The sequence below is a fragment of the Mus caroli genome, chromosome 4, assembly GCF_900094665.2.
Source record: "Mus caroli chromosome 4, CAROLI_EIJ_v1.1, whole genome shotgun sequence".
Taxonomy (NCBI): domain Eukaryota; kingdom Metazoa; phylum Chordata; class Mammalia; order Rodentia; family Muridae; genus Mus; species Mus caroli.
In genome coordinates this window covers 100,015,748-100,034,994 of record NC_034573.1, presented here as the reverse complement: position 1 = coordinate 100,034,994, position 19,247 = coordinate 100,015,748, and the positions used below count along the sequence as shown (strand labels likewise).

Genomic DNA, 19,247 nt, shown 5'->3' with positions numbered 1-19,247 from the left:
AACCTATTACTTCTCTAGCTACAGATGAGGCAGAGACCAGAGGGGTATGGTATATGTTGCTTGTCTGTGAAGGTTTAGCGATGGATGAGGGATGTTCATGTTCAAGAATCTTTGAATTCCTAAAGAGTTTGGGACTTCAGGACCCATGTGTGCTGACAGGCAGCCTCCTACGGTGGACTGAGGCTAAAAGACACTCAGAACCAGAGGAAAAGGGTTTCCTCTTGGAAGGGAACCTGTTTTGTTTTTTCCCTTTGAAATATTCAATCTGAAAAAGGATGCTTATTTCTGGTTCCTGTACATTCTTTTTCCTTCCTTCCTCTTGTTTTGATTAAGACACAGTCCCGTGTAGCCCAGGATGGCTTCCAACTCGCTATGTAGCTGAATATAGGCGAGAATTCTTGACTCTCTGCCTCTGCCTCTCCTTCAGATTACAGGCATGCACCCCCCCAATTCCCAGTTATAATTTTTTAATAATATTTTTATTAGATATTTTCTTTACATTTCAAATGCTATCCCGAAAGTTCCCTATTACACCCCCCGACCCGTCCCCCGCGCCCAGTTATACATTTAAAAAAAAAAAAAAACATTGCCTAGCTGAGCTGGCAGGGCACCTGAGCAGAATTCCAAAGCCACATACTTCAAAGACTTCAGGCTTGGGGAACGCTACACGGACCTAGTATGAGCAAAGTATTCTGCCTAACAAATTATATTGGTGAAATAAGTATGACTATTGTTCAGTAAATCTAGAACTGTGGAGGCGTTTGTTGATCTTGTTCTTCACTTAGAAGACAAAGGTTTGAAATGTTCTTGGTCTCTAGAGACCAAGCCTTGACAAGGATAGGTCTGCCAAATGCCAAGTTTCAGAGTTTCTTTTTTTCTCTACTTTTGATTTCTATCCAGTTCTGTGAAAGGAAAAGAGGTTAGCTTCAGAGGTACATGCCTGCAGGGCAAGAAGCTGGACTTATTATTGTCTAGAGACCGCTTCCGGCCCAGGTGGGCGTGGTCGCCTCTTGGGCGTGGCCACGATGTGGGCGGGCTCTGGGAGAGGCCGAGTGTGGGCGGGGCCACCGCCTATCAGTGCCCGGAAGTGCCCCTGTGGGCGGAGTTGAACTGGACGTTAAGTCTCTGCGGGTGTCCCGGGCCTGAGGGCAGCGGCCTGCTTGCTCGGGAACTCCCTCAGCCACCGCGTCCTCAAGCCGCCGTTGCCGCCCGGGACGATGATGCCGCGCCTGCTGTTGCGTGACTGGCCCCGGTGCCCCTCGCTTGTCCTGGGAGCCCCTAGTCGGCCCTTAAGTGCTGTCTCGGGGCCCGCCGAGTATCTGCAGCACAGCATCGTACCCACCATGCACTACCAGGACAGCCTGCCCAGGTGAGCCCAGCCTCCTGGCCCCGGCCCAGACCCGACTCCTGGTGCTCAGGACTTGCCCTGAACCTCGGGCCCTGGAGGCAGTCACATTCCCCAGCTTGGAAAGCCTGAGACTTTGAAAATTCCCTGGCTCAGAAGATTCAGAAACTTTTAAAGTCCCCTCCGCAACCCTCCGGTCTACAAGTTCATCTTGAATCCTACAAACTCCTGCCCGCTCCATTAATCTTTCAGACAGCTATCCTGAGCCCTACACACTTAATGCCTGAAAATCACCCGAATCCTTTCTACTAGGGTAGTCAATTCCTTGTTTTGTTTTGAGGGTTTGTGTGCCCTAGAACTAGCTCTGTAGACCAGGATGGCCTATTAGAGATCCTCCTGCAGAGTGCTGGGATTAAAGATATAGGGCACCCCCATCAAGGGAGGATAGCCAGTTCCTAACATGGGTCTCCCTTGGGTCAGTGTCCCCTATTCACCTTTACCTGTTGCTGAGAACACCCAGCCCACTCCTCTTCCAGTACCTGTTCTGTTAGTGTCCCATCGGTTGCTGCAAGCACATCTTTATCCTCATTTTAGCATTCTCCATCTTGTGCTCCATCTTCTAAGGTCAGCCTTAACCTAGAACTTTTTCATACCCACCAAACCTTCCTCAGCTCTCGGGTGGTCCCCAACACCCCAACACAACACCTGACCTATCCAAACAGCCCTAATAAGTGTCCGTCACCCCCTCTCCGCAATACCCAGTACTTCCTTAAATATGGAGTCTAGTTTTCTCTTTGATCTCTCAGCTTTGTTCTAGGTTGCCAGAATAGAAATTACCTCCACTCTAAGCCAAACCTAAATTGTCTTTGCATTCATTGTTTATTTCCCAAACCAAGCTCCAAACCTGTTTCAAATCCCTTCTCACTGTCCTGGCCCAGCTGCCAGTGATCCTTCCTGCTCCATCCGGGAAAAGACACACATTGTACCATGGTATTGTTCCCTGCTGCGGGGTTTGTTTTCAAACTCCGTGTCCAGCAGTTATTTAACCCAGTGTCATCTGCCCACCGTGTCTTCTCAGCAAGAACCCAGTGTGCTTATGTGTGAGACCAGCTACAGTGAGGTTATCTGAATTCGGCAGGACGGAGGGGGAAAGAGAAAGGGACTTTGCTATTGCAGGATGAGGGTGTGACCTGGCTTCTCCAGACAGCCTGTGTGAGCTGCACTAATATGTAGGGGAAAGGTGAGGGCTTGGGAAAGAGAGTTTTCATTTGCTGAGTCAGATGGGCACTGACTTTCAGGCAGGCCTGTGCCTCACCCAGGTTTAAGATCAGGTGGACTGTCGGTAGTTTAGAATTGGAAAACTGTAAGAATATTCAACATAGTTTAGTCTTGTCCACAGCACAAACGTCTGTAAGATCCTGGAAGTATAAATAGTATTGCTTGTCGGTGTAGTGGCAGGTTCCTGGAAGTATAAATACTATCACTAGTCAAGGGTAGTGGTGCATACCTTTAATCTTAGCATTCAGAAGGTGGAGGCTGGCTGTGAGTTCAAGGACTGCCTCATCTATATTATGAGTTCCAGGATAGCCAGAGCTACATTTTAGAACCTGTCTTGGAAAAAAAGCCAACGAGCCCCTTTCCTCCAAAAACAAAACAAACAAAATCCAAACCAACCCACCCTACTACTGTATGCTCTCATGGAGCAGCCGACTTTCCTGGTGCTTCATCGTGAAGTGGGAGTTAGATGAGAGACTTTCTGTGTCAGCAATTCCAGACTAGTAAAATATATTCTCTCTCGATGTCACACTTGGCAAGGAGCCCTGACCTTGAGGCCAGGCAGAACTTTGTTTCTGATTTGTATTTGCCATTAGGGCTGCAGTTTTGCAGTTAAATAGCCACGGTCCTCTGTGAGGTGAATGGCAACACAGCTCTTTGGACTGAGTATTAGGAGCCCTTGGGATAAGGAAACCATTGCCATACCCCCTGTTCCTCCTTATCACTGCTTCATTTTAGCCTCAGTGGCCTTGGACTCTGTCTAGAAGGAGCCCTGGAATTATCATCTGCTTAAACTTTTTCAGGTGCTGTGGGTTTTGTTCTTGTAGATACTGAGAGATGCATATCAGGGGTATAGAGAAATGGCTCAGTGGTTAAGAGTGATCGCTGCTCTTGCAGAGGACAAGAGTTCTGCTCCCAGTACCACATCCAGTGGCTCCCAACTGCCTGTAACTCCAGTTCCAGGGAGGAATTAGAATTAAACACGCCATACAAAGCCCTTGTGCAGGTTTGGCACAGAGTACTCAGTAGGCATTCATAAGCATGGTAACTGGAACAAGATGGCAACTGATGTGCTCTGTCAGTGACTTAATGTTAGGGTGGGTGAGGGAGGCCCCATAGAGGAGGTGACACTGATCTAGAATTTAACGTTTACCAAGTGGGAGGAAGAACAGAGCTGCACATCAGGAGAAGGCGCCTGAAACAGTGTTGTACATAGAGAGGCCAAGGGGTAGACATTAGCACCGAGCTACATGGGCCTTGCTGGTTTGTGGCTGGAATGGTTAGTGAGAAGGGACCTTCTGGGGAGTTGTATTAGATCTACAGTGGAACCATGATAATAAATGCCAGTTATCTGTTGCTTCTCATTTAACTACCTACAGTGATAACTGGTGTTCAAACCAATGGGCGCATTCTGTAGGGAACCCATGTGGGAGACAAGGGTGGTAGTCACTTAGGAGTAAATAAATCAAAAACCAAGTTCTGCCTGACCTCAAGGTCAGGGCTCCTTGCCAAGTGTGACATCGATGAGTGTCAGAGAGAATATATTTTACGAGCCCAGAATTGCTGAGACACGAAGTATCTCTTCAGGATGAGGGACCAGGAAAGTCCCTCTGTTCCATGGAGAACATAGAGTAGTAGTGTGGATTGATTTGCTGTTGGTTTGTTTTCAGAGGAGGGGGCTGGCACTAGGGTAGAAACTAATTTCTGAGCTCCAAAGGCATGTCTTCTAGGCCAGACTTGTTGTTTTCCAGAATAACTTTATTCCTAAATGACTCTTGTGAACACTACCCCAATTATAACTAGATTCTATAGACAGAGAAGGCATTTTATCTGTGTTCTTGCAGGAAGAATGCCAGAGTCCCTGCTTTGGGGATGCAGACCGGGTATGGGAGCAGGTGACTCAGTAGCTTACACAGGAGATGAGTCTGCCTAACATTTCCCCTTCATCTTTTTGTTTGTTTGTTTGTCTTTTCAAGACAGGGTTTCTCTGTGTAGCCCTGGCTGTCCTGGAACTCACTCTGTAGACCAGGCTGGCCTCGAACTCAGAGATCTGCCTGCCTCTGCCTCCCAAGTGCTGGGATTAAAGGCATGTGCCACCAGGCCCGGCCCCCTTCATCTTTATTAGGGCAAATGTCTGTTAGGTAGGGATGAGGTGGGACAGGAAAACACGAGAGGTTAAGACAAAGTTGCTGTGAGCATCTCTCCAGACCCTGGCTATAATCTCTTTTTGAGGCCTGATGAGTCACCAGAGCTCTCCTGTCTTGCTCTTGTTACTGAGAGAATGGTTGGGAACACTATTAAAAGAAGATTGTTATAATAAGAGTCTTTGTACCTGTTGCAGAAAGTCCAGTTAAACTGGCTCAAGTAACGACATCTATGAGCTCACACAGGTTTCCAGAATCCACGCCGGTGCTGTCTTGCCTTCCGGTTGAGCGCTTCACTTATGTGATTTTATTCCCAAGCCAGTTTTCTCTTCATGGTTGCAGAGAGGCAGCCAGCACATAAAGCATGCCTTACACCCATCTCTTGGTGACCAAAGACAATGAACATTGTTTGCCATTTCCTAGAAATTCTTAGTCCTGGCTTACTGGTTTTTCCACTGGGTTGACAAAGATCTGACAGGAGGCTGGAAGCCAACATTCAGGGTGGGTCTTCCTACCTCATTAGCCTAAGAAAATTTCTCATAGGCATGGCTGCAGACTGCCCCAACTTAGACAGCTCTGTAGCATGAAATGGTAAAAGGGCAAATCCATGCTATCACCGGTAGGCTCCTGCAGGCTGGCCGGCCTGTTCTCACCTCGTGGAGACTCTGAGTCAGCTCCGAAATCTCTCCACCCAGCTCGCTAAGTTTCCCCTGGCAGGTTGATACCATGCCAACCTCGTACTTCAGAATTCCCACAGCCTTTTGGGGTGCACTTCTTGCAAACCCACACTTTGCTGCTGTATCTTTCTCTCTGAAACCCAGTTGATCCTCCTCGTGAAGGAAAACAGCACACAAACTTAGTTCAGAATCAGCAGTAACTCAATCGCTGGGCGCAAGAACTAGAATCCTAATCTTGTAGCCATATTAAATGTAAATCCTCAGGTGGCGAATCCATTGAAATTACTCCCAGGTGATTCTAGCCTGTGTCAAGTTAACAGTTAAAAACAGTCCTTACAGGCCAGGCAGTGGCGGCGCACACCTTTAATCCCAGCACTTGGGAGGCAGAGGCAGGCAGATTTCTGAGTTTGAGACCAGCCTGGTCTACAGAGTGAGTTCCAGGACAGCTAGGACTATACAGAGAAACCCTGTCTCAAAAAACCATTCAAACCAAACCAAAACAAAAACTGTCCTTGCAACAAGACAGTCTGGGTGGTCTGGTCTGATAGCCCCAAACATCCCCCTGTCTCCAGCTACATCTCATGCTAGCATTGCATCCATATGCTGCCATACTTGCTTTTTAAAAAGTGGGTTCTAGGGCCTCAAACTTAGGCCCTCCTGCTTAAGCACTTTACTGATCCAGCCTTCTTGCCGCCCAGAGTTCACTGTTTTCCAGTGCATCATTTTTAGCACATGCACAGCACTGCAGCCATCACTACTGTCAAATCCAGTTTATCATCCTTCCCCTCAAAGCCTGTCCTTGTTAGTTAGACGCATCCCACTCTGTCTGCCTCCCCTTTGTAGCCCCTGATCTTCCTTCTGGAAGGTGAATTCAGGATTATTGGATGGCAACAGTCAGACATTTTCCAGCGTGTTATCTATAAAGAGAATAAACTTGCAGTTGGCAATAACCTGCCGCTTCTGATTTCACTCAGTCCATGCTTGGAGGAACCCATTAAGGTCGCAATGGCCAAATTAGAGCAATAAACTGTTGCAGTTATACATACAGTCCTGAAAAGACATGAATGTTCAGGGTGAGGAGGGAGGGAAGGAACACATGATGATGTCAAAACCCACAGGACAATTGGAGAGTTTCTAGCTGTATCTTCTATATGATAACAGTTTCAATTATCCATTAATGAGCTCTCAGCTTGATGAAAAGAAAAATAAATAAGAATTGTCACAAAATTGAAAAAAAAAAACCACTTATATGTGTCTGTCTGTGTGTGCACACGTGTATGTACACAAATGCATGCATGTGATGTATGGTAGAGGAGGTCAGAGGACAAATTGCAGCTTCTTTCTCATCTTGTGGTCCCCGGAGATCAAACTCAGGTCATTAGGCTTGGAGGCAAGTGCCTTTACTCACTGGGCCCTCTTCCTGGCTCCTGCCACTGAGTTTGATAGAGAAAGACCTGGAAATGGTGAAGAAAATACCTAATTTAAAAAAAAAAAAAAAAAGGAAAAAGGAAAAAAAAAAGACCTGGAGATGGGTTCTTCTTGGGAGTGGTTTATTATTAAAAGAGCAAGTGTGTTATAATAGCAAATTTGAACTGGCATATTGGCTCACCTCTATAATCTCAGCACTTAGAAGGCTGAGGCAGGAGGATTGCCATGAGTTCCAGTCCAGCCTGGGCTTTGTAGCATGATATTGTCCCCAAAACAACAACCAAGCAAGTTTGAACTTTTGTGGCCCAAGTATTGCTGTCTTCAGTTATGCTATGATATAGCAAAATGACCTTCAAGAGTCTTGTCTTCTGCCAGGTGAGGTGGTCCATACCTTTAATCTCAGCACTTGGGAGGCAGAAGCAGGTGGATCTCTGTGAGTTCAAGGCCACTCAGGTCTACATAGTTAGACCTTATTTCTAAGTAAGTAAATAAATACATACATAAATAAATTTGGACTGGAGAGATGGCTCAGCAGTTAAGAGTATCAGCTGCTGCTCTTCCAGAGGACCTGGGTCCAATTCCCAGCATCCACAGGGCAGCTCACAGCTGTCGTAACTTCAGTTCCAGGGCATCTGACACCCTCACACAGACATGCATGCATGTAAAATAAGAAAGAAAGAGAAGAGGGAGGTACATCCCAAGCCATGCTCAAAAAGAAAGAAAAAAAAAAAGAGTAAAAGGTAAAAGATCAATCAAGCCTTCTCCGAATCCCCAGCCTCCAGAGCATAAGTTTTTCTTTGTAAATGATGTTGTCTCGATTTGTGACAGCATAAAACAGTCTAATGCTGGGTAGAAGAGGAAGTAACTAGTTAATTCATCAGATATAAGTTTATCAGAAACCTTCCCTATGTTGACCCATGTACCAATGGTTACCAGAGAAGAAGCTCGATAGAAGGAATTAGTAGTGTAAAGGCCTTCTCTATAAGATACCATAGCCAAAAGAAGCAGTTCTATGCCCCTCTTCCTGGCTTCATTCTCACTGACCTCTGCTGGTGGCTGGAAACTTCTAGAAATTTCCATCCCAGGGTCCATCCCAGGAGATCTTCTAGAGTGAGCTCACACAAATCTCTCCTCCTCTAAGTTATTTTGCTCGGGACTTTTGTCACAGCAACAAAAAACCTCTTGCATTGTGTAATTAGTAATTTAAAACAAAGTCACCACTCTGAAAATGTCCATATTCTATTGAAGAAAGTGCAATCAGGATAGAATTGATCATTCAGAAGTTTTTATTAAGTTTTTATTATTCACAAACTACTGTTGTCTCTGATTTAGGATTTTCCTTAAAACGGGAAAACTCCTTAATACCTTTAGTGTTAAAACTAATACGTTTAAATAATACATTTTGTAGTTATACAGTGGCTGAGGTGATATTTGGGACTTCCTGTGTGAGTCAGTGCCTAAAAGGGGATCAGTGAGATCAAAGGGTCCAGAATGATTGGTTACTGGGGGCATCTAAGTTCACAGTGGCTGTAAATAATTTGCATTTATCCTTATTATCAAATTATAGATATGTATACATTTAAAAATAAATAGATGCAGTATAACATATCATAAACCAAGCTATGTAGCCAGGTGGTGGTGGCCCTTGCCTTGAAATTAATCCCAGCACTTGGAAGGCAGAGGCAGGCATATCTGGGCCAGCCTGGTCTACAGAGCAGTTTCCAAGACAGCCAAAACTCCGTTACACAAAGAAACTCTGTCTCTAAAAACAAACAAGCAAACAAACAAATAAATAAAGCAAGCTGAGCCGGGCTTTGCTTTGTGGATTTCCGTGAGTGACTGATAAAGTTCAGTATTTTGCATGTAACTCTTAATTTCATCTTGGTAGAAGTAAAGTAAGAAGCTATTGTGTTAATGCTGGGTTGTGTGTATCTTTCAATAAAGTTATTGAAATGGCAGAGAAGATAGATGTCATGGTGTCTGGGGAATCTGCTGCTAGCGAGTTAGTCAGCATTGTGTGTGTGCCCTTGCTGTTGTTTGAGCACATGGGGATGCCTAGCGATCGCTGATGGGATGCTGGTGCTGCGCATGGAGTAATGATCGGTTTCTGCCTTTCAATGTAGGCAGCCTCCGTATCGAGCTGTTTGGGGCAGGTGGTTCCTTTCCTTTCCTTTTCTTTTTTTTTTTTTCCTGAGACAGGGTTTCTCTGTATAGTCCTGGCTGTCCTGGAACTCACTCTGTAGAGTAGGCTGGCTTCAAACTCATAGAGATCTGCCTGCCTCTGTCTCCCAGGTGCTGGGATGTAGGGGGTGGTTCTGATGTCTTGATTGGGAATCTGCTTGTGAACACTGAGAGTCCTGCTCCCCAATTGGTTCTTGATCAATCAATAAAGATGCTAGCGACCAATGAGCTGGGCAGAATAGGGGGACTTCCAGTTTCCTCCTCTGGCAGGCTAGCAGACTCGGGAGGGGAGAAAGAGATTCACCATGCTTTGGAGGGAGAAAAGCCACCAGTCATGTGAGATCTAAGGTGGAGTAGCCGTTAGCCACTTCCCCAACTAAGCCTGGGGTAGCAGGTGGGAGGTTAGCAGCATAACTAAGCTGAGGGCAGATAGAGGACTAAAGGTAACTGAGCAACTGAAGCTGGGGCAGATTTAGGGTGCTGAGCTGAGAGTGAAAAGGAAGGCTCCATAACTGAGGAAGGCTTAGAAGAGCCTGGCCAGTGAGCTAGAGCAGTATAAAAAATAAGTGCACGTGCGTGTGCTTGTGCGTGTGCGTGTGTTTGTTTCATCTGAGAATCCGAGGGAACCTAGGTGGGTTAATGAAATCTGCCCAGAGCTTAAAGTGGGGTAGCAAAAACTACACACAAGACTGGGAATAAAGGCATGAGTCTCCACATCTGGCTTTGTTTTACTCTTGTAAAATGCTCAACAATATTTTACAAACAAAGCTTTTTCCTTTCATCATGATGTTCAGTCAAAAGGTAGGACTTAGTACTGAACAGTGTTAGCAGTTGGTATAACTGGCCAGGAAACGGGATGCTGGGGGAGCCTCTGCTTTCCCATTTTGAATATTATTATTATTATTATTAAAATACTTTTGTAGACATTTTACAGGAATAGAATAGGATAGACTTAACTGTTGATGCAGTAGTAAACTCATCAGCTCTGTTTGTTACTGCTCTCTCATTTACTGTGGTGTTAGAATCAAACCTAGGACCTCATGCATGCTATGCTAGTGAAGTAAGTGCTCCGCGCTGACCTGCATCCCAGCCCTGTCCATCAAGTCTGGCTTGGTACTGGCTTTCCCATTTTCTAGAAAGGGAATGAATTATCCAGTACTTGGTTTACTAGTTTGGCTTGCAAAGCTTCTTGGTGCCTTCCTGTGCTGTCAGCCTCACACCGACTTTGTGTTCTCTCTAGGCTACCTATCCCTAAACTTGAAGACACCATGAAGAGATACCTCAGTGCACAGAAGCCTCTCTTGAATGACAGCCAGTTCAGGTAAACACCGTGAACCTGGAGAACCATTGCTAACAGGTAGAATTGAAGGGAGGCTAACAAAAGTGGTCACAGACCAAACTTCAAAGGATATTAGTGACCTAACAGAGCCTCCTGAACCTAGAACTTGGGTTTTACATTTGCAAATTCAGGAATTAGGTTTTCATTCTCAAAGGACTAGTCAAGCTGGGGTAAGTCCCTCTAGTGAGACTCAGCAGGAGATGGTTTATAAGCCGGGGTGGCATGTTTGTGCTTAATTTTGGGAGGCTGGCTAGTACTGATCGCATTCAAGAGTCCAGTGTTCTGGGGAGGGAGGCCCATAAAAGGTTACACAGCAGACCAGAGTCTGCTTGCTGAAGACGTTCACCAGATGGACCCTGTGCCCCAAACACATGGCCTTTTAAAAATCTCAGAATGAGACCTTACGTGGACACCAGGTTGTTGCAGATGTAATTGATGTAGATGAAGTTCTACTGGGATTGGGCAGCTCCCTAACCCAGCACTACTGATGTCCTTAAGAGTCGTTGACAGCCATAAAGAACCAGGTAGAGACTGGACTGTTGTGTCCACAAGCTAAGAACACCAAGGACTGTTGCCAACACCAAAAGCCAAGAGAACACTAGCCTCCAGGGCTCCTGGAGAGTAAAACTCTAGGGGTTTTTGTTTGCTTGCTAGTGGTGTTGTTTTGAGACAGGGCCTTTGTACATAGTACTGGTTGTCCTGGAACTCACTATATAGAGTAAGCTGGCCTTGAACTCACAGAGTTCTGCCCCTCTCTCCGTTCCAGAGTGGTCATATCAAAGGCATGTATCACCACACTAGGTTTTCATCCGTATTGGGTTTGTGGCTTCTGTAAGAGCAACCTTAGGAAACCAACCCAGCCCAGACTCTGAAGAGAACATTGCTTGTTGTCAGAGAGGACTGCATCAAAGCCTTGTAGAGTAGCAGAATCGGTGCTGTTTCCCACACTGGAGTTTTCTGTACAGATTCCTAGTCATTAGAGTCACAGAGCCCTTCACTGCACAGGAAAAGAAACAGGAGAGCTGTTCATAGTCTAGGCCTCTGCTTTGAGATAGTCATCTACAGACTTTAACAATGCAATGGCTTCCAGTTACTGTGTCCTGTTCTCCTCTGTCCCAAGCTTTATCTTTTTTAATTCCTCGAGATGACATTATTATCTTTTTTATGCAAATAGAAACTGAGACCTGGAGAGATGAGCATCTTGTCTGAAGCCACCCAGTTTGAATGTGGCAGAGCTAGGATTCTTACTTGGCCCCTTTTGACCCAGAGCTTTCCTCTGCTCCTCCGTTTGGCCTCCTGTGGACAAGTGGTTCTGTGAGAAGCCACTGGCCTTCCAGTTCCCTAAGTGTAGACATTTTAAGCTGATCTGTGCTCTTCTCTTCGGATCTTATTTCCAGGTTCTGGGATATACTTTTGGGGACCCAGAGTGTGAGTTCCTGGCCAGGAAGCTGTAAATCATGCATCCCCCACTGTGGTTTGATCTGTCTTTTCTTGAAAATTACAGGAAGACAGAAGTGTTGTGTAAGGATTTTGAGAACGGCATTGGGAAGGAGCTGCATGCGCACCTGGTCGCTCAGGATAAACAGAATAAGCACACCAGCTACATCTCAGGTAGGTTGGCACGGGGCGGGGCGGGGGGTGGTCATCATGCCCCTCAGGCATCCCAGCTCCTTCCCTTCCTGTGTGTGTGGACCCAGCACTTACGCAGGTGTGCACTGGCATCCACACAAGACCAGTAGCTTGCCTTTACAGTACATGGGCTTGAGACAGAACTTAATCGATTCTGTCTGAAAACGATGCAGGAGTCCTGTGTCGTGAGCGTCCTTCAGTTCTGCACTGCTGTCCTCTGCAGCCTTGTCTCACATGCCTCTCTGATGCGAGCCAGTCATGTGTCAGCTAACCTGCTGCGTCTTGCTTCCCGAACTGTCCCCATGTCCTCGTGCACATCCTGTTACTGGCAGGTCCTCAGCCATCCAGGTAGAGCAGTTGGTCTGAGGACACCCAGCTCTCTTTGCTTTCGGTCTAGAGTTTGTGGTGGTCTCTCCTGTTCTTACACTTAAAAAAATTAGGTGTTTTTTAATTTAAAAAGTTCTGGTGGTGCAGGCTGCTAGGATATGCCGAAGGAGGCAGAGGCAGGAGGATCTGGAGTTCAAGACCAGCCTGGGATACACATTTTAATTTAAAAAGTGTTTTATTGTTTAGATGGTCAGGCTTGACAACACCACTTTACCATGGAGCCATTTTCTTGGCCCATTGTTTATAGTTTTACCAATTATGCATACATACAGGTTAAAGAGCCATATAGGCTGGAGAGATGGCTTAGCAGTTAAGAGCACTTACTGCTCTTGTAGAGCTGGGTCTGGTTACTGGCACCCATGTGAGGTAGCTCACAAGTGCTGTTAGCTCCAGTCCCAGGAGATTCAGCCCCTTCTTCTGGCCTCTGGGTTCCTGCACACAGACTGAGCACATATACTAATGCAGACTCATTCATGCATACATTTTTTTAAAAAATCAAAATATCTTATAAGACTTGTTGGGATAAACAGAAGTTGGCCTACCCTCCCTAATTTCTTACTTTTTACTTGACTATTTGACCATTTACTGACTGGGATGTTGCTATGTGACCTAAGCTGGCCTTGGACTTGTGATTCCCCTGACTCTGCCTCCTAAGAACTGATGCCACCACATCTAGCTTTTTTTTTTTTTTTTCCCTTCAGGTCTTGTTTCCTCTAAATTATATACTCACATTACTCCCCTTTGTTTTAAGCTGCCTGTTGACATTTCACTAACAAAAGTTAGACCTTAGAAGTCTTGTATTTCTTTCTTGCACATATAGAAACACACACACATGCTCCCATACCTTCGTTTGCACACTATAGTCACGATTTTGGTTACCTCTGTGGCTATGCTCACACTGGTATAGTCCTATACATGTGGCTGTTGCTAGGATTGTTTTTCATTACCAACTTCTCATTTTCTCTGGTTACTAACGCTCTCATTCTTTTGTTTAGTTTTCTATATGTTTAGTTGTTAATTTATCGCCTGATACCCCCAAGCTGTCAGAATGTCTTCTGAGTGCATGAACGCACCCCAGCTGTTCTATGAGCTTTCTTATTTATTTATTTATTTATTTATTTATTTATTTATTTATTTATTTGAGACAGAGTTTCACTGTGTAATCCTGGCTGTCCTGGAACTTTCCCTGTAGTCCAGGCTGGCCTTAAACTCAGAGATGCACCTACCTCTGTCTGCCTCTGCTGGAACTAAAGGTACGAGCCACCATCACCTGGCTGGCTTTAATCCTTTTGACAGTATCTGTTCCAGGACTTCTAGATTGTTCCTGTCAGATCTGTGAACTCTTGACCTGTAGTGAAGCTGCGCTTGCTTTCTCTCTCTCTCTCTCTCTCTCTCTCTCTGCATCTTTTCCCTTTGGTTTTATTTTCACTCTTGGCATATTTACGGTCAGCCATGGCATCTCTTCAGCCTTCCCTCTTGTTGGGACTCTGGTTTCTTGGGCTTCATATTTTCCTCTCTCTTGGCTCCACCTTCGCTGTTTTCAGAGACCTTTGCCTTTTGGGAGCAGAACACAGGAAGCAGTCTCAGTGTCCCGTGCATCCTTGAGTGGTGGGCACTTGGTTTGGCTGGGTTGGAAAATGACTGTGCCACAGGATTTTGAAAGCTATTTTCCATTGTCTGTTAGCTCCAATTGTTTCTGTTGATAATTCTGATAGTAATCTGAGTGTTCCTAGTTTTATTTATTTGTGTCCCCAGTGTTCTGACGTTTCATCTGCTGTATTTTGGTGTATGTGTGTCCCTACCTATTTTTGCTGTGTCACTGACTGAGCCCTCCTGTGGAAGCTCATGCCCTTCTGTCCTGGGACGTGTGTTGGTTTACTTACTTCGTTTCTTCTCATCTGCTGAAGATGTCTCTCTCTGTGTGCTGGTTTGGGTGTGCATGTCCGAGTCCTCCCATCTCTTGTTTCTGTCGTAGTTTCCATCTCTTGCTCTTTTCTTCTAATGCCTTAGAAATTTAGTTTCTCTTTGAACTCTTCTGTGGAATTTCTAATTCCTGGTCTCTGTTCTCCACTTACCCACTCTGCTCCACCAGCTCTTTTTCAGTCAGGATTACATTTTTTTTCAATATTTACTGTGTGTGTGAGTGTGTGTGTGTGTGTGTATGTGTGTGTGTGCGGGCGTGCGCTCACATGCAGCTGTCATAGGACAACTTGTAGGTCTTGGATCTCTCTTATACTGTAAGTCCTCAGGATCTAACTCAGGCCATCAGGCTTAGTGGCAGGCAACCTTACCGAGCTTGTTGTGAAGATTCTTTTTACAGTTTATGTTTAGCATGTCAAGTTTCCTACTCTTACTTCCCATGCCCTCGCTTCTCCGAGTCCCTCTCCCGTCTGTCTTGCCTTGCGTGTGATGCTAATGAGTGAGGTGTTCTCTGGGGGAAGGTAGGGTGGGGCTGCTCAGTTTTAGACATAGTTTTTGTGGGTGTGTTCAGCTGTTGCTTTGGGTGTCTCAGTGGTGGTGTCTGATTAGATTCTCTAGGAAGGGGTTTCTAGAGTGCCTCACTGAGTGTAATGTAGAGAAATGGGGTGGGGGAGGACCTGGGAGCTCAGTTGGGATGTCTTCCAGCTTATCTTGATGGAGAGAACAAGAGTGGGAAGGAATTATAGAGCAGTAGGCATACGTGCAATGGTACCATTTCACCCTGGTCCTCTGGGAGGCCTGCTGCATGAAGCAGGTTGTATTTGGCCTTCTTGCTAGGTTGAAATCAGCCTTCTTCCATCTGTCTTGGGCATTACCAGTCGCCTAGTGAAAAAACAAAACAAAACATATCCATTAACTGATGAATGGATAAACAGAATGTACTATATCCATGTTACATGCATGTTACACCTGGGTGAACCTCAGAACCACTATTGAAAGTAACAGAATCCAGCATAAGACCATGCTAATATGCTAAGATACTGCTAATATGGCATAAATCACTGTGCACCAAATACACTCGCCTTCTTGAAGTTGGTATCATTTCTGCCACCTAAGCTGGAATTCGCTTCTTTCTTAAATTTTATTTTTAGATACAGCATTAGCTCTTTATATTTTCTCTTTCTTAGGTCCCTGGTTTGATATGTATTTAACTGCTCGAGACTCCGTCGTTTTAAACTTTAATCCATTCATGGCATTCAATCCGGACCCGAAGTCTGAGTATAATGACCAGCTCACCAGGGCCACCAACTTGACTGTTTCTGCAGTGCGGTTTCTGAAGACACTTCGGGCTGGCCTTCTAGAGCCAGAAGTGTTCCACTTGAACCCTGCCAGAAGTGACACGGATGCCTTCAAAAGACTCATCCGCTTTGTTCCTTCCTCTCTGTCCTGGTATGGAGCCTACCTGGTCAACGCATATCCCCTGGATATGTCCCAGTATTTTCGGCTTTTCAATTCAACTCGTATACCCAAACCCAGTCGTGATGAACTCTTTACTGATACCAAGGCTAGACACCTCCTGGTCCTAAGAAAAGGACATTTCTATGTCTTTGATGTCCTCGATCAAGATGGGAACATTGTGAATCCCTTAGAAATCCAGGCACATCTAAAGTATATTCTCTCAGACAGCAGCCCTGTGCCCGAGTTTCCCCTGGCTTATTTGACCAGTGAGAACCGAGATGTCTGGGCAGAGCTCAGACAGAAGTTGATTCTTGGTGGCAACGAGGAAACCCTGAGGAAAGTGGACTCTGCTGTCTTCTGCCTCTGCTTAGATGACTTCCCGATGAAGGATCTTGTTCACCTGTCACACACCATGCTGCACGGCGACGGCACAAACCGCTGGTTTGATAAGTCCTTTAACCTCATTGTAGCCAAGGATGGCACTGCTGCAGTCCACTTCGAACATGCGTGGGGGGATGGTGTAGCAGTCCTTAGGTTTTTCAATGAAGTGTTCAGAGACAGCACTCAGACCCCTGCCATTGCTCCCCAGAGCCAGCCGGCCGCCACCGACTCCTCCGTGTCTGTGCAGAAGCTCAGTTTTAAGCTCAGCAGTGCTCTAAAGGCTGGCGTCACCGCTGCTAAGGAAAAGTTCGATACCACCATGAAAACCCTCACCATTGACGCCATTCAGTTTCAGAGAGGTGGCAAGGAATTCTTGAAGAAGAAGAAGCTGAGCCCTGATGCAGTGGCCCAGCTGGCCTTCCAGATGGCTTTCCTGCGACAGTACGGCCAGACAGTGGCTACCTATGAATCCTGCAGCACTGCAGCCTTCAAACACGGCCGCACAGAGACTATCCGCCCAGCTTCCATCTTTACTAAGAGATGCTCCGAGGCGTTTGTTAGGGAGCCCTCCAAGCACAGTGTGGATGAGCTTCAGCACATGATGGCTGAGTGCTCCAAATACCATGGCCAGCTGACCAAAGAAGCAGCGATGGGTAAGGCATGCTGGGTAAGGCACGGGTGGGGAGAATACCTTGGGTCTGGCCTTCGTTGAGCCTCGTGAGCCTCGGTAATGGTCCACTCACATCCGATCCCTTACCCACCACTAGGTTTAATCTACTTGCCAACTCCCAAATGATCTTTTCCCTGTGCTGTGTTGAAACAGCCAAAGCAGCCCCTAGCAATCAGAAGCTAAGGTGACACAGCAGGGAACACGGCAGTTAAAGTTGATCTCAGCTGCAGCAAACTGCTTGTTTTGTTGTTGCTTTGTTTCCCCCTGGCCCCTCATTGGTCATCAGACACGTTTTTTGCCTGTTTAGGATTTCTAAGCCTGCCCTCTTATTTCATCTCAGCTACAGTAGGTTGGCTCTGTAAAGAGTTCGTCTCAGAAGCTCATGACAGTTACTAATTTATTTGGGTTTCTGAGACAGGGTTTCCCAGTGTAGCTCTGGCTGTCCTGGAACTCTAGGTAAACCAGGCTGTCCTCAGAGATCTGCCTGCCTCTGTTTCTGCTGGATTATTTTCCTTCAAATCTTTGTGATAAAATTCAAGAGCTGGAAAGAACTTTGAGGATTCTCATAGTCCAGTCCTGTTATGTAGCAATTAATAGCGCCCTGGAATGAAGAAGTGCTCAAGGCGTGTAGTTACTCTTTGCCCACTTTTAAGTTAGGAAGCTAAGCCACTGGCCCAGGTTACACATGGTTGAGATTAGAACCCCTCAAGAAGCAGTGATGGGCGAGGCGTGGGTGAGGTACGTGTTTGTGTGTGTGTGTGTGTGTGTTGTTGTTGTTGTTGAGGAATGAACCCAGGACTTTACCCATTGAGCCTTATTTCAGCTGTGAAGTTCATTGTACCATCTGGCTCTGAAATGATTCAGTCTTTTTGTTTAATTATTTTACATGTATTGTTTTATTGTGTGAGTGTTTTGCTGAACCTGTATGTATGTGCACCATGTGCATTCCTGATGCCTGTGGAAGTCAGAAAAGGGCATCATAACCTGGAACTAGAGTCACAGGAGTTGTGAGCCGCCATGTCAGTTCCGAGAATTGAACCAGGCCATCTGCAACTCATGCTCCACTAGGCTACCTCTAGAGCCCTTGTTTGTTTGTTTGTTTGTTTGTTTGTTTGTTTGTTTGTTTGTTTTCTCTCTATGTAGTCCTGGCTGACCTGAAAATCAATGAGTGTACCAGACTGGCCATGAACTCACAGAGATCCTCCTGTCTCTGCCTCCTGAGTTTTGGGATATTAAAGGTGTGTGACACCATGCATGGCCTTCATTTGTTTTTGACACATGGTTTTTGCCACTTTGTCCATGCTGTCCTTAAACTTGTAATCCTCTTGCCTCAGCTTCCCTAGTGCTGGGAGTACAGTTATGCACCACGTTCAGTTCATCATGTTTCCGTGTTAGGTTCATGTTTAGCCCATCTGTTGGCAGCTGAGAATAGAGTAAGCTGGAGGCGTGCGTGCAGTGGTAGAGAAGACCCTTCTCTCGGCTTTTGTGTAGTGGTTCCTACTGTGGTTGGGGTCATCTACACTGTCTTCACGGTGAGGTCCTGAGAGTCTGAATTTTCATTTTGTCTCTGACAGGCCAGGGCTTTGACCGACACTTGTTTGCTCTACGGTATCTGGCAGCAGCCAGAGGGGTCACCCTGCCTGAGCTCTATCAGGACCCTGCGTACCAGCGGATAAACCACAACATCCTGTCCACCAGCACTCTGAGCAGCCCAGCAGTGAGCCTTGGTGGCTTTGCCCCTGTGGTCCCTGATGGCTTTGGCATTGCGTATGCTGTTCATGATGACTGGATAGGCTGCAATGTCTCCTCCTATTCAGGACGCAATGCCCGAGAGTTTCTCCACTGTGTCCAGAAGTGCTTGGAAGACATGTTCGATGCCCTAGAAGGCAAAGGCATCAAAACTTAGCTTCTTGGTCAGTGAAAAGCCTCCATTCTTCCTCATGAACATGTGTTCATGTAGCTGGAAGGTACCATCCTGCCAACAAAACTAGTTCCTTGTGCTCGAACAGCCGGTGCTGCAGGTGTGAGCAGAAGATCCCAACTGAAGGTAATGAGAGACTGCAGCTCTAAAGCCCTTTCTTAAGGAGATAGGGTTGGAAAGCTAACTCAGCTGTATTTATTGTTTAAATAGAAATAAACCCAGTGTTGCTTGCAGATCTGGCTCCTTTTTCCTTATCCTCCACCTTGTTTCCTAATCCCCCAAAGGACTTTCCAACGGCATGAACAGGTTGCACAGTGACCTTGGGGTACCAATCTTGGGGTGGCATGGGCCCTGTTTGCCTGTAAGCTTGTCCCAGTCTCTGGGATTCAGTCTATTTAAAAGCACTCCTTCCTAAGGTGTGAACTTGCAGGCCAGCTGGAGCAGGAGCTTATCCATGGTTAGAAGACCACTTCATTTTATTCTTCTCTAGCC

At 46.1% G+C, this 19,247-nt stretch overlaps 1 protein-coding gene across 1 annotated transcript; it reads left to right on the top strand.

Annotated features, from left to right (window-relative positions):
• The first annotated feature begins 1,091 nt into the window (after window positions 1–1,091).
• Window positions 1,092–18,988, top strand: Cpt2 (carnitine palmitoyltransferase 2). The gene is made up of 5 exons (XM_021160992.2): window positions 1,092–1,369; window positions 10,291–10,371; window positions 11,894–12,000; window positions 15,513–16,817; window positions 18,409–18,988. The coding sequence occupies exons 1-5, from the start codon at window positions 1,218–1,220 to the stop codon at window positions 18,738–18,740; spliced, it is 1,977 nt and encodes a 658-aa protein (XP_021016651.1). The 5' UTR covers window positions 1,092–1,217; the 3' UTR covers window positions 18,741–18,988.
• Window positions 18,989–19,247: the final 259 nt, after the last annotated feature.